A 14,630-nucleotide genomic window follows, 5' to 3' on the forward strand; every position below is an offset into this window, starting at 1 on the left:
AAGTCTTGTCTCTACTCAGATACATCGATCAAACAAGTCATGTACCTGTGATGGAAGAGATTCGAGTTTGTAGAAGAAAATCGCCCTGGGCTTCTGTTGCGTAACTTAGTATGTATCCTTCATTTGACAGAGTGTTCCAGAGACCGTCTGTGAGTGTTTTCAAGACAGTTTCACTTAATGAGGTATGGGAGAGAAGGAGCCATGTCAGAAGAAGCTGTTACTGAGACACGGTTTTCTCTGAAGACAGTAGCTTTACGGGTGTTTCATCTTCCCCTTTCTTGGTATTATTCTCTTAACCAGGTAATAAATCCATTATCTAAATATTGTTATTTTTGTTGTACATTTAGAAGTTTAAAGCAGTGTTATTGCAGTATGTGCTTTTGTGAGTGTGAATTAAATTTTTACAGAATACCTTGGGGTTTAGTTTGTTTATAACACTGAACTAAAATAAGTGTGTCTTTTTGTCTTTTTCTGCTAATAAATGCTTAGTACATCATCCTACATCTGCTTCACCTGCAGTATCTGTGTATCTCCGTTTTGTAACAGTGCCATGATTCTCAAAATATGAAAATTCTCAAACTGTCTTTTTTTTCTTGTAGATTTTTACAAGCTAGACATAACTGTCATTAAATTTTGAATAATAGTATTGAGTTTTGCTTTTAAAACCAGGTCTTTAATATGACTGTATTTTCTTTTTATTGAATTAGACGCTTATAAGCAAAAGCTATGTAATGTTTTACAGTTCCCTGTAAGTACTTCTCTTTTACTGCATATAAAACCAGGATGAGATATTCTCAGTCTTAGCTGCATATGCTCATTTCCACATTTTTTCTGTACATTCAATACTTCAAAACTCACTGCAAGATCACTGTTTTCTTTTTCATGCTGCAGCATACTCGTCCTTTTTAAATACCACCTGCAACTCCCTTATGTGCAACTATTAACTTCCCTCTTTTTTGAGGTTTTCATTTCACCATTAATCAATTTATGATCATGTTTGTAGGCACACACAAATTTAAAGACATTCATTTGCAGTTCTTTGAAATGTTCACTTTGACATTTAATTTTGTGATCTTAGAGGTTTTGATCTCAGGTGTTTGGTTGTTAACTCTTTTCTGTGAAATACAGTAATTTTTTGTAAGTTTTGCCTTGGTGCTGCTGTTTCCTTTTCCTCGCGGAGTGCAGTGGCAGTTGTAGATCTCATCAAGGCATGGTACCAGCAATGGCAGGGTTCTTAAGTCAAGGGTGCTTCACTTGTTGGCTAAACTCAGTGCGGAGAGGAGCTTTCAATGTTTCTTCAGATTGCACAGTGGTGACAGTATCTACCAGCTGCACAGCAACCAGGAGTGCCAGAGTGCAGTGGTGCTCTGTGTGCTCTCTCTGGTATGAGGAATCACGTTACACAAACACCACATGAGGCCCAAGGACTGTGATTTTCCCCCAGCAGTCTGTTCCTCAAGCAGAATAAGTTTCCAAAAGATTTTGTGACTGAACTGTGATTTCCAGTTAAATGGCACTTTTCTTCTTCGTGTATCTTGTTACTTTGTATGTTACAAATTTTTAATGGCGTTTGCTACAAGTTGTTTGTGTATGTGGTTCTTATTTACTAATTTAAACACCTATAAGACTTATGACTGATCTAGATCCAAAATTAAAAGTAATTTTTTTTCCAAAACTGTTAATTTAGAGAAATGTATTTAAATTCATGTTCTACTCAAATTGAAACACTGCACAAATGCTGGCATTAGGATCTTCCACTCTTTTGCAGTGCAAGAAGTAGTGTAGTTGTAAAAGGCGAGTTCCTTCTCAGTATTTTCTTTGCTGTTAGAGATTTAATTGAAGCCCTGCATTATCTTGGCATTAAGAAGAAATTAAAAAAAACTTGAATCTTTGTTTGAAAGTCATTTGCTTAGATCCCCATAGTCTATGGATTTGCAATATATCTCGGTGCTGCAGTCTGTCTCTCAGTATATATATTTGCAATTAAATCACACTTTTATTTTCAGATAAAGCTTTCCCCGGGGTTAAAGAAACTTTTCACAGTAACAGCAGTGAGTGCAATATCTGTGATTTTTCTGGCCCATCACTTTAAAAGAAGACGTGGAAAGAAAAACAAGAAAGTGCCACCATGGGAACCAGCTCATCTCGTATTAGAGTGTACCAAAGCAGCTGCTTCAGAAAAAGGTAAGTCATGGAACCCCCAAGTTGTTTTTTTTGTTGTTGTTTTCTTGGAGACGAAAAAAAGTTGTGTGAGGGGATGGGTGTGCATAACTGCAGTAGTAAACCAAACTGTTTTCCTTTGATGATGGAATAGTTTGGATTGGAAGGGACCTTTAGAGTTCATCCAGTCCAACCCCTGCATTGAGCAGGGATGTCTTCAGCTAGACCAGGTTAATCACAGCCCCATCCAACCCGGCCTTGAATGTTTCTAGGGATGGGACATCCATAACTTCTCTGGGCACTCCATTCCAGTGTTTTAGCACCCTCATTGTAAACATTTTCTTCCTTATTATCTAATGCAAATCAGTTTTAAACCAGAGCCCCTTAGCCTATTGCAGCAGACCCTGCTGAAAAGTCTGTTCCCATCTTTCTTACAGGCCCCTTTGAGTACTGAAAGGCTGCAGGAAGGCTCTCTGGAGCTTTCTCCAGGCTGAACAACCCCAACTTTTAGCCTTTCCTCATAGGGGAGGTGCTCCATCCCTCTAATCACCTCCATAGGATGGAACACCTGAGTGGGTTTGAATTGTTGGACTTTACATTTTGAATTTGTCAAATTAGAAACAAGATTACAGTTATCTTATAAAGGAGCCAGGTGAAGTTTTAATCGTGAACCATGATTAAAACTCTTTATCAATAGTGTATTAACAATGGACTTTGCCATTCTTGCATGTTTGTCTCGATATGGAGAAATTCAGATCTGATTTTTTTGTAGATTAAGTGAATAATTAAGCTAAAATGCGTAGTTATGGTTACAGACAGTGAATTCTAATGTGTAGTTTCTCAAGTAGAATTGTAAGTAAAAGAATAATTGTTTTCTTCTAATCTAAATTGGGTTTTATTGAAAAGAATAAATGCAATTCTTAATAGATTTGCAAAAGAAGCAATATATTGAGTTTGCAAGAGCTTTAAAATTAATGTATCTCTTAGGTTCTAGTTGTTCCAGTAGTCGACAAAACTTGACTCTTTCTCTGAGCTCTGCCAAGGAAAAAGGATCTCAGTCCTGTATCTATGCAAATGGAGGACTTTTCAGTAAATACTCTGGTTCAGTTCAAAGCCTGACCTCGGTAAGTAAAAATATTTTAAGGCTCTTGAATGTCTGTTAACTTGCGTTGAGTATGGATCTAAAGTCTTCACTGAGCTGAAGGAAGTTACTGCACAGATGCTGAGAAACCACTGTCCTTATCACAGGGTAAAACCAATTTCTAGGCAGATGGCTTGGCTATATTGTACTCTGGCAGGAATGTGGCTCTAAGGATATTCTCTTTAACAACACTTTGATTTTTAAGGTTCAGAGTGCCACCTCATGTCACAGTTGTGCTTGTGCCAATTCTAATTCCTGGGATAAAGCAGATGAAGATGACATTAAGCTTGTCAATATTCCAGTGACTACACCTGAAAATTTATATTTGATGGGTAAGTCATAATAAGAATATTCAGCATCTGCTTACAGTGAATGTAAATAATTTCTTGGGTTTATGGTAAAGTGGCACAAAATATTATGGTGTTCTTTGTCAGGGTCCTGTTGGCAAGTGTCTGAGAACATTTCCATAAAATAATAAAATCATACTTGATCTAAAGTTAATTTTCCAGAATCCACTATTGCAGTAGTAATCCTTAAAATCAAGCCCTGAGACATGGGGAAAATGATCACGTTTCTTTACAGAAAAAGAAGGTAAATATGTACTGGGAATATACTGGTATGGGCTGGGAAGTGATGTTTCGACGTACATCTCTGTGATAATTATGCTTATTTTAGCTACATATTTTCCTGTGCCTCTAAAATGTGCATGTAGCTGAAGCTGTTCCTGCTCTGCCCTAGGTATGGAGTTGTTTGAAGAAGCACTGAGGCGCTGGGAGCAGGCTCTAACTTTTCGGAACAGGCAAGTTGAAGATGAGGCAATCTGTGGTTCCATTAAGCTGGGAGCAGGAGATGCAATTGCAGAAGAAAGTGTAGAAGTGAGTACATCCAGTCTGTAATCTACTGATGCTGCCCTGAATTGTTCTGTGTTATTACCTGAATCTTTTCAAATTCAATTATCAAACTTGACAATTGATTCAATTTCCAATTTAGTGGCATTGTATTTAAAGGAGATAAGAGATCTGAGTTCATTCCTTCTGACTTTTTTGGTTCGTTTTTTGGAGGAGGGCTTGGGAAGGGAGCTAACATTATTTACCTTTTGGCAATTGCTGATACATCAGTGTTTGCTTCTGGACACTATTATCGAGCTGTCCAGCAGACAGCTTCCCTGCACGTAATCCTTTGGGTCCTCTCTTTCTTTTATGATTATGTGAGAGGGTATCTGCTTGCCAAAGACAAATGCCTCAGGGAAAAATTATCAATTTGTGCATATTCACAAACAATGTGCTTAAACTTTATTTGTTTTCCTTCTTTCTCATAAACTAAATGCTAAAAATATTTTGAAGTAAACAGATATGTGTTACTTTATTTCTAGTGCAGCAAACATCACAGATAACTTAAAAATACTTTTAAATTTAGATTTTATTTTTTATTACTCTAAATGAAATACGTGTGTTTTCTGAAAAGAGTATATATTGTGGATGTTGAAGTTTTCATCTGACAGTGTCCCTGTGTGGTTTGTAGGAAATTAATGTGGCGCGGTTTGCTCTGTGGAGGCTTAATATCCTTGGATTTTACAAAGGAATCATAAAGGCTGAAAGCAAATAGAAAATCCTCTAATGTCTGTCTTGCAGGATATCATTAGTGCTGAATTCATTCATAAGCTTGAATCTCTTCTTCAAAGAGCTTATCGTCTTCAGGAAGAGTTTGAAGCCACCCTTGGGGTCTCTGATCCTGCTGCTCTAGCTAATGACATTGGTGAGTACTGCTACTTTACATCCTTTTTGCTTGTAATGGTGGCTCTTGGAGGGAGGACTGAAATCCACTGAGCAGAATTATATTTATCAGTAAATCAACAACAAAAAAATCACATTCTTTACATTACTGTGTTTGATGAAGTGGTTCTATTTTAGATAACAGTGGATTGAAAGGAAATTGTTTTCTTTGTAACTTGTCAGTATTTGAACATTTATACAGCAAGAATTTATGACCCTTTTTATAGCATGGGTGTTCAGAGGTTTTATGCATCTTCTGAACTATGAAACTTTGTATGCTTTGTCATAATTTTTTTACCAAAAAGGAAAATTAAACTAGAAAGACTTAATCTGAAGCAGATAGCCAGTAGCAGAGGTCTTATCTCTGGTGAGTGAAATTTATCACAGTTCTGAGTGATTAAAATGTAACAACAGCAAATACAACGTTTAGTTGCTGCCTGACATGCTGATTAAGTACATTAAGAGATTAAGATAGTTTGATTATTTTTATTGAAAGAATTGAATGTTTAAGATGGATGCTGTTGTACCCTTTCATAATTCAAGACGAAGCATCTGCTCTCCGATGACTGGAGTGGAAAGGCAGAGCCCGTTCTGGGATGGGTCTGTCAGGAGCCCTGTGCTGGCTGGCCTGGCACGAGGTGGCAGTGCTGTGCTGTCCTCTCCTGCATGGACCAACCGCAGCCTTGACCCGGGGGGAATTAGATTTAGGTCAGAGCTGGCTTTCTGACTCCTCTGCATACACCTGTAAATGTAACCCTTGAAGCAAAAAAGCGTTTGAATGTTTCATTTTGGTATCTGAAACCATCAGTCGAGTTGCATTGTATATCCATTATAATTTGAAGTTTATTTGTGATTTGTGTCTTCAGGCCAAATTAATGAAATGGTACTCAAAGGACTTCAAGTGAACGCTCAATGTGTTTGATTATTGTTTTGCTTGGTTATCCTGGGAGTACTTGCAATTAATATTTCATTTTTCAGATGTGATAACTAAATTCTTGTTTACCAAGAATCTTCTGAGAATTTGATTCCTTTCCAATGTTCTTTATAGAAATAATTTTTTTCTCTTGGGTTACTTTATTATTTCAATTTTATTTGTGGTGGCGCAGATGAGTGAGGGAAAAAAGTGAGTGAGGTTTAGTAAATACTGTTTTCTGTGTTCAGGATCTGGGGATTTTCATCATTATCTTTCTTGAATTTTTGACTTGAACAGCATGTATATTGAATCATGCTTCACTTTTTCAGAATAGTTTAATAAAAAATCAGAAGGGCATCATCTCCTTTGAAGCACTTGTGATGCTTGGAAGATTTTTATTCAATATTCAATATATTAACAACAACAGGAATGAAAGGGTTCAGGAGTCACAAGAATAAGCAAGTCCAAGAAAATTATGAATTCCCAGAGGTCAAAAGAAATAAAGATAGTACAGTCTTCTTTGAACTGCTAAGAATAATACCCTACTGCAAAATACAAATTACAGTTCTGAACGGAAACAGAAATGAAGGGTCTTGTACTATGTAGGAATGAATGTAATTTGTGGCAAAAGAGGCAGCTGAGATGTTTTCCTGGATGATTTATACATAAAACTTCTTAAAGAAATTAGATAAAAAAGCATCCTAGTGTATCATTTACTGTTCACTAATCTTGGAAAATGGGAATGGGTGTTGTTTGTTTGTTTGTTGAGATTTTGAGATCAATTCACTATTTTCCAATCATTTGGAACAATCTCCAGCATGTCATGCCTGTGACATTGCTAGTTTGCAGTTCTGGTGCCACAGACAAAATAATAAAATATTTAATTAGTTCCAGTTGATACAGTTTCATAGTAGGTAGGTTTGCTTGGACTATAGGTTTTTGAGAGATCTGCACTTTGGTGAATTGGTATAGCATAAATCAGGTGATAGTATTTAGCTCACTGACATGAACATTTATTTATATTTCCATCCACTGTTAAGGGAAGGGATTTACTTTTTAGTGAAGATATTTGGTCAAATACTGTAGTTTTATCAACTATATAGTTGATTATCAAATAATTTGTAGACCTGGAAGTTGATAAAAACTGATGATTTAGGGCATTCAAAGCATTGAAATGATAAAAAGCAAAGGTTAGTAATAAAGATCTGAATTATCTCCTTAAATTGTTTCAATCTAACAAGCTACATTCAGTCCTGGCCGGTATGGATTGTATGTAAAAGTGAGAGATTAAAAAGAAAAATCATGAAGAAACACTTTAGGACAATTACACATCATAATCAGTGTAAGCTCTCGGGACATGGCTGCAGAAAAAAAATCTTTTCCAACCTTTGTGTGCAAAGGACAGCACCAGCATAGAGCCAGAGATGCAGCCTTGGTTTGGTGTGGTTTTAGAATACTGTGTCCAGTTCTGTTGGTCATCTTTCAGAAGACTGGAGATTCTAGGCAGCTCAAAACAAGCCACAAAAATTTTCCAAGTTTTGGAAGAACAAGCTAATCTGTGGTTCACGTTGGGTATGTCAGCTTCTTATTGAAGAAAACACTGAGAGGTGACTGACTTGTTCTGAATAGCTGCTTACACATGGAAAAGGTATGTGGTGCTGGGGATTTGTAGACCTTGTTGTCAGAGTCATGACTAGATCAAATTTCTAGTTGTTCAAGTGAAACAAGTGAAGTTCTGAAGTAAGCTACCCTCAACACGCTTCAGAATCAAGATTGTTTTTTTTTTAGTGCTGTTTTGAGGAATGTTTTCATTCTTGAGAAGAAGATACAAACCTGGGCTTAAATGGTCAGTGTGGTCTTTCTGGCATTTAACTATTTCCACTTACTACTATTTTTTCTTCTTTTGTGGGCCTTGGTGTGAGGAAGAAGCGTTTGTCCTTAATAAATTCCTAATTGCCCCAGCCATGGATGTGCTCAAAGTCAGGCTGGACAGGGCTTTGAGCCACTTGATCTAGTGGTTGCAGGGATTGGAACTAGATGGTCTTTAATGTCCCTTCCAACCCAAACCATTCTGTGATGACACTTGCAGCTCATTAAAAATGCTTCTAACCAGCTCTCATGCATCGGGGTTTCAACTGTTTACCCACAACAATAATCAGAAAATGTTCAGCTCTGTTTTTTTTTTATTCTGAAGCATAGGAAAGATAGATATGGTTTGTGGATTTTTATTCTGTTTTCTCTACCTGAAGTGCTTGTGATCAGCCGCAGCTGCAGTTGAGGCTCTGACAGCTGGACAGATGCTATCAAGTGCTACATAAATGCCTGACAGGCCCTTCTTATTCTTAAGAATGTATGTTGTTTATAATTTGGTTTATAAGGAACTCCAGATTTGTTCAGAAGGAAACTTAAAAAGGTAAAAAATTCTAGCAATTTCTCAATTTTGGCTTTCTCTGTAAATTCTTCAATCAAACTTCCAGAGCTCCTGAAGCCTCTCTCCCCCTATTTATCTACTGTTCACAGATGCTGCTCCTTCCCAAAACCTTTAAATGTTACTCTTCCCAGATCAGCATTTCCCTCTACCACATCAAATGTAGATCTTGGTGCTGCCATTGATCAACCATACCACAGGCTTGCTTTTCACCTTGTGATCCCCCTTACTATTTTGAGTTGGTTGTGCACGATAAACAACTGGCCAAGCAGCAGCCTTCTGGAGGAGTCTGTCACATGGGAGAGGCAGGAAAGAGTTACCTGGAGCCTGCTGGAGTACAAGAGCTCATCACTGCAGCCACTGTCGTTCCTCGTGTGCTGTGTCTGAAGTGCCTCTCTTCTGCCTGCCAGGACAGCTACTTCGGGTATTTCTAAATATTCAGCTTTCAGCGGTGCAGAAGACAGGTATAAGTAAATAGTTATTTTCCCTGTGAGTAGAATACTGTTAAGAGTGATAATAATAAAAATAATTGGAAATAATAATTTTCAACTCGGTAAGCTGTTGTTGAGTTATAAGTGATTAATACCACCCTGGAAAAGACTTGCATTTTAAATAGATGAAGTAACGGAATACCAATATGTTCACTGTTGCATTCTCCACCAGGCTTTCAGTATTATCATATAAATCAGTAAGCTAAAAAAGGATTTCTGTAGAAAAAGTGCTTCTGGACATGAAAATGAAAGAAATCTGTCGGGCTGAACTGTGGTTGTTTTTGTGCTGTGCCTTTTAGCACTGTGAACCAGCATAGGGAGCCTACAAACAGGCTTCCCTGAGGCAGGCATAAGGCTGCACTCCATCAGAAAGGAGGCACTTGGCCCAAAACTGAAACAAAACACCCATCCTGTAATTTCTGAGTGATGAATGTAAAAGTATGTAGAGGGTTAAAAGCATCCAGTACTCTCTGTAGTCTGCCCTTGAAGAAAGTTCTCTGTATTTTTTTTCCTATTTAGATCTTTTCTAGCAGACTGAAATGTTAGTCGAGTTAACTTGGGAGGAATGCAAGGAGTTGGGAGAGAAACAATAGCTTTACTTACAAGCTGAATTGCAGGTCAGAGGGGAAAATTCTCAAATTGTAGGGTTCCTTGTCAGTGCTAAATTCCTAGTATTTCATATTATTTTTGTAATTTCTACTGTAAACAGGAATGCTGACATTCAAACTGATGGCGACTTGTGCGCACTGGCCCTTAAATGTTTTGACAATATTAAAATATTTTCATCTTAATACATTTTAATTTTTTAAATATTTAATTTTTATTGTGTATCAGTTACTCAGTTGAAAACAAATTAAGTGTTTGAGCTACTGCAGTAAAATCTCTCACAAAGGTCTGTGCTGTTGGATGATTTTGTTGAAAGGTTTGTCTGTTTCTTTTTTTAATTTTCTTCTCACACTCAAAGATATGTCTGGCATTTTGGAGAGAATAAGCACAGCCTTTAACCTAGTGACAAAACTGTTTGGAGGACTGATTTTCACATTAGAAACCTTTTCTTCAGCAGCTCTTAAAACGATCAAAAATCTTTGCATAATCAGTGAAGCTGTTGAAACCTCATTTGTATATAATTTATTAACACAGACTTCTGTAATATCGTCCTCTCCATGGATTAATATCTACAGCCTGTAGATATTTTCTTCCTGCCTCTGAAATATTATTGGAAAAAAATTAGTTGGAGTGTATTTTATTTGCTTATGTACAACAAATCTTTTCAGTTGTAATTCCTAGTCCCTAAAGAGGAGCAGTTTGCAATACTTCACTTAGTTGAGCTCTAGTAGTTCATACTACAACTTAGAGAGTCATGTAGCTTTTTATGTTAGCTTGAAAGCTTTTGCTTGCTTTGTTCATTCAAGATAAATTTACATTAAATAATTTCCTAATTTCTTGGAGAAGGCCTAAATACCTTACTCGTGGCTCAAACAAGATTGAAATCAAAACAAAAGAAAACAACAGCTTTTTCTGTAAGTGTGAAAATGTATTCATCCCAACAAGTGGGGGAAAAGGAAAGGAAGCAGTATTTATCTAAGTCTGAGGAAAAGCCAAGAGAAGTTATTCCAATCCTATTTTTTAAAAAATGATGCATCTTTTGAACGTAATTTTTAGCTATTGCAGTTTGTTGAAGTTCAGTCACTGCTAAAAGATGAGGTCTCATATTGCAACTTACTGCTGCAGCTCTGTATTTCTGACACCCAAGATACTCGAAGTGCAGATGTTTGAATTGGATTGTATGTCTTCCCTATCAGTAATATTTAAATATTCCCTTTAAAGGCACGTGGTTCAGTATTAATAACACTTCCTTTCTAAATTGCCGTCCATAAAATTCCTTATCAGAAAGCGCCTAGGTACGATGCTTGACTTGAGTAAGATCGGTAGTTAGAAGTTCATATTTCTGCAGACATTTTGTCTATTAAAATATTATAATGCTTGCCTTTCGCCACTATACTCTTAGTTTTGGCAATACTCTACTAAAAATGCAAAGTAGCTTTGCATAGACATGCAGTGAAGTTACTGCTGCTGAAAAGTACCGGTATTCATTATATGTATCTTTTTGTTGCTATTTGCTAGCATGGAGTGTATTTTTCTCTTAATTCTAGAAGCTGAAATCTTTTCAACAGTGGCTCAAGGCTATCTCTTTTTTCTGTTCACTGACCCAGCACTGGAGAAGTCAAGGTCACTTAGCTTGGAGGTTTTTCCAAAAGCACTTCCAATAAGAGGAGAAAGGGTCTGTTTCTGGTTTTTGAGGACTCTCGTTGCTGTTTGCCCAACAGCTTTGCCGTTAGATCCAGCAGTGCAGGCTATTTATACACCTCATTGCTTGCCCTTAAATGGCATCCCCGAGCCCTGTCTTCTTTCTGTCCACACCAAAACTCCTGTCTAAGCCCTTGTCTCTCTCACTTCTTGACTCCTGCCATGTTTTGCCTTGTCTTGTCCGTTTAAAACTTGCTTGTCTGACATAGACTTAACTGTTGTTTATAAAAATCACCTTTGCTCGTTTTTCTGACCAGATTATTCCTCTCTTAGGAAGTGTCTCTCCCTCGGGAACTTCTCTTCAAGTGGAATGCAGTGGTCCTCCTTTTAGCTCTAAAAGCTGCTTGTAATGGAGTCGCAATCCACCAACATGATTTTATTTCCCAGACTTTGTTCAGTTAGCTGTTCCTGTGCATCCCTGCTCAGGCCTCCTAACACAAAATGCATCTCAACTAATTCTGCGTGTTCTTTACAATATGTGGGCAGCTGCAATTGTCTCTTTCTCAATTTTTGGAAAACTATTTTAAAAGTACATATTTACCTTCTTTTTGGGTAAAGAAAAGGCGTCATTTTCGCCATGTGTCAGGGCTTGAATTAGTAACTGCTTACCTACATTTTGAAAAGTTACACGTAAGGAGGAAAAGGCCTCCAAATGCAGGAAGTTGGTTTTTGAAATTTCTCCTCTCTCGTGTTTTTGTCATACCTTCTTAACAAGTTATAGTTTGCAGATTCTTTTTCTTGCTAGAAAAGGTGTACATGCACTGAACTTCTATTAGTTTGTATATATTGTGAGTATAAATGTTCTAGAGGTATGAAAAATCAGATAGATGGCAATGAGTGAGGGTGGGATAAGTGTTTATTTTTCTGGCTGGAGTACTGACAGTGTGAGCTTGTATAAACTGATGACCAAGAACATGTTTTGGTCCACAGGGCCAATTCCTCTTTTAGAACTTCTCTAAAAACAATCTCTTCTTGAATTGCATTCTGCTTTTAAGAGAGGCTTGTCTGAGACGTTTTTGGGCAAAATGAAGAAAGGTGAGCCAGAATACACTGGAGGAGATAAAGGCAGTGATAGTTCAGAATTTGGAAATACTTCCAAGGTAATCAACTTTCTTGGCTTGCTAGCTTAGTCTTGGAAGTGCAGAAACAATACTTTGAGCTTTCCAATTGCTTTGGAGCACAGTATCAAAATGGAATATTGACAGAATCATAAAATCAGCAAGTACAGAACTCTGCACTGGACTTTTATTAATTCAGTAGTTAGAACTAAAATAGATACACTTCTGTCTGCAATTTATTTTCAAGGACTTAAAATGAAAAGAAAATATTGTGTGCATGTGCAGATACCCAAATCTAAGAATGAATGTGTCTACTATGTTTAAATCTTGCTGCCCTTTCAGTGGAAGACTCTGACCCATCAAGCTGGCATAAAAGGCTGTGGTATATCCATACAGCACAGTCCTCAGGAATTGCTGTTAAAAGGACTTGTTATTTATCGCTAGCCATGCCCCATCACTACAGCTCTGTGCATTTATTTGCCAAGCATTTCGTTTGGGGTGTGGTTTTTTAATTGTTTACCCTGTAACTGGAAGGCTCAAGTAGTCTGTGTAAGCATTTCATTCCTAATGGCCTTTTAATATCTTACAATTTTCTAAACTTCTGTTTCAGCTTGAAATGTTTCAAACTGGAGTAAATTTATAGCAAAAGTGACCAATAACAGTGGAGGGAATAAAATTTATTATTTATGTATCATTTTTCTCTCATGCGTGTATTTGTGCAGTTAATTGCTAAAGCTTTTAGAAAAAGTAACTGGGTTTGAGATATATTTGATTTCCCTTTTGATGATTCAAACTAAAGGGGTTTTTTAAAATAAATTACTCTAATTCTCTGTGAGATATCTGGACTGTGCACATGTCCCACCTTACCTAATGATCCAGTTTGTAGCAGAGTGCTGTGGTGTAACTGATTCCAGAGCACATGTCGATCACACCAGGCTTTATTCTCTCTCCTGCTATTTAAAGCTGCCCTTGTTCTACATGGAGAAAGGCTGCGAGTATTTAAAGGTAAATGTATGCATATTTCCACATGGCTTGGCACTGATTAGCAGCTGCTCAAACAGATGTACTTAAAGTTGCCATCTAGTCAATATATTAGTTATCAGTGGTGAACCAGAGCCAGGTAAAATAAAGCAAGGCTTGAATAATAAAGAATGGACATAACTTGGGTGATCACCAATGGTCAGGTTGCTCTAATCATTACTTGCTTTATGATTCAAGTATTAATATGTTGTTACTAATGCATTTAGCATCCTTATAGTGTTACTCATTTGGTTTTTTTTAGTTTCAGTTTGATAATTGGTCTTATTTAGTAAACTAAAGATTCAGAAGAACTCCTCATAGAGTAAAACTTTATAAGGATTCTTATCTCATTCTTTCCCATTGTTGGGGACAAGTGGAATGCAAGTAGGCCCCAGTCAGTGGGGCACTTAAGATATTCTTTAAGTCTTATTGCTTCAAGTTAAGCATATGTCTTAGTAATTTAAGTTCTTAAACCCTATCTGTTTGCAGCTGAGTTTGAAGAAGCCAGTCACATTCCTGAGCAGTGTCAGTGGAGTCTGCAGCATTCTGTAAAATAGTTCTGCCCTGAAACTGAAGGGAAGATTGTTAGGCTGTTCTTAGAGTTTTTCTGCATCAAACATGCTCCATTCTGAATACGGAGTCCAAGTGTGAGCCCAAAACACACATGCATGTCTGCATCTTTTGATTTTTCTTTCACTGAGGATCACCAGTTGTATGGTTCTGTCTTTGTCTGATAATTCAGGGATGAGAAGGTATCAGATTTTTTCTGATACTGTCTTCATACATGTAAGTGAAATTATCAATTGTTGGACAGCTTATTTTCTTTTAATGGAAGAACAAATGAATGTGTGGGTTTCTTTTGTCAGACTGTCTTTCTTGCTTTGAAATGTCAACATCCCTGTGGCATGATTTACTGGCTAAACAAAAACCTTCCCAGAAATCTTAGTTTGACAGAATCATCTTGCGTGGTCCCATACTCTTATGCTGTGTCCAGCAAAGTAGTTTTTATGCCAGAATACTAAAATGTTTGCACTTTTGGGTTTCATATGTTAAGAAACTGATTTGAAAAAAAAAGTAATTTGAAGAAACAAGGAAACAAAAAGTTTCAGGAGCTGAGCAGCACTTGCTGGTTATTATTGTCCCCTTTGATCACCACGTGTGGAAAATATCTGCTCTTTGAAGAAATGTGTGGTGGGAAAGCGAAGAAGGGGGCAATGAATTGCCTTGGAAAGAGGGAAGGGATACTCTTAGTAACGCACAGGTATAAAATCCTGCATTTAAGTATGCACTGACTCACGGGTGTGGAAGAACTGAGACCAAAGGGAGAAATTCACTTACTT

General features: G+C 37.2%; 1 protein-coding gene across 1 annotated transcript in view; it reads left to right on the plus strand.

Annotated features, from left to right (window-relative positions):
- MIGA1 (mitoguardin 1) overlaps positions 1-14,630 on the plus strand; it is a 35,730-nt gene that overhangs the window by 736 nt on the left and 20,364 nt on the right. The window contains exons 2-7 of the mRNA XM_040072293.2: positions 131-300; positions 2,007-2,184; positions 3,148-3,284; positions 3,507-3,633; positions 4,040-4,176; positions 4,933-5,056. Of these exons, the coding sequence (XP_039928227.1) occupies positions 178-300; positions 2,007-2,184; positions 3,148-3,284; positions 3,507-3,633; positions 4,040-4,176; positions 4,933-5,056 (826 nt within the window). The 5' untranslated portion in view covers positions 131-177. The remainder of the gene's footprint in view (positions 1-130; positions 301-2,006; positions 2,185-3,147; positions 3,285-3,506; positions 3,634-4,039; positions 4,177-4,932; positions 5,057-14,630) is intronic.

This window comes from Hirundo rustica, chromosome 9, assembly GCF_015227805.2.
Source record: "Hirundo rustica isolate bHirRus1 chromosome 9, bHirRus1.pri.v3, whole genome shotgun sequence".
NCBI classification, from domain to species: Eukaryota; Metazoa; Chordata; class Aves; order Passeriformes; family Hirundinidae; genus Hirundo; species Hirundo rustica.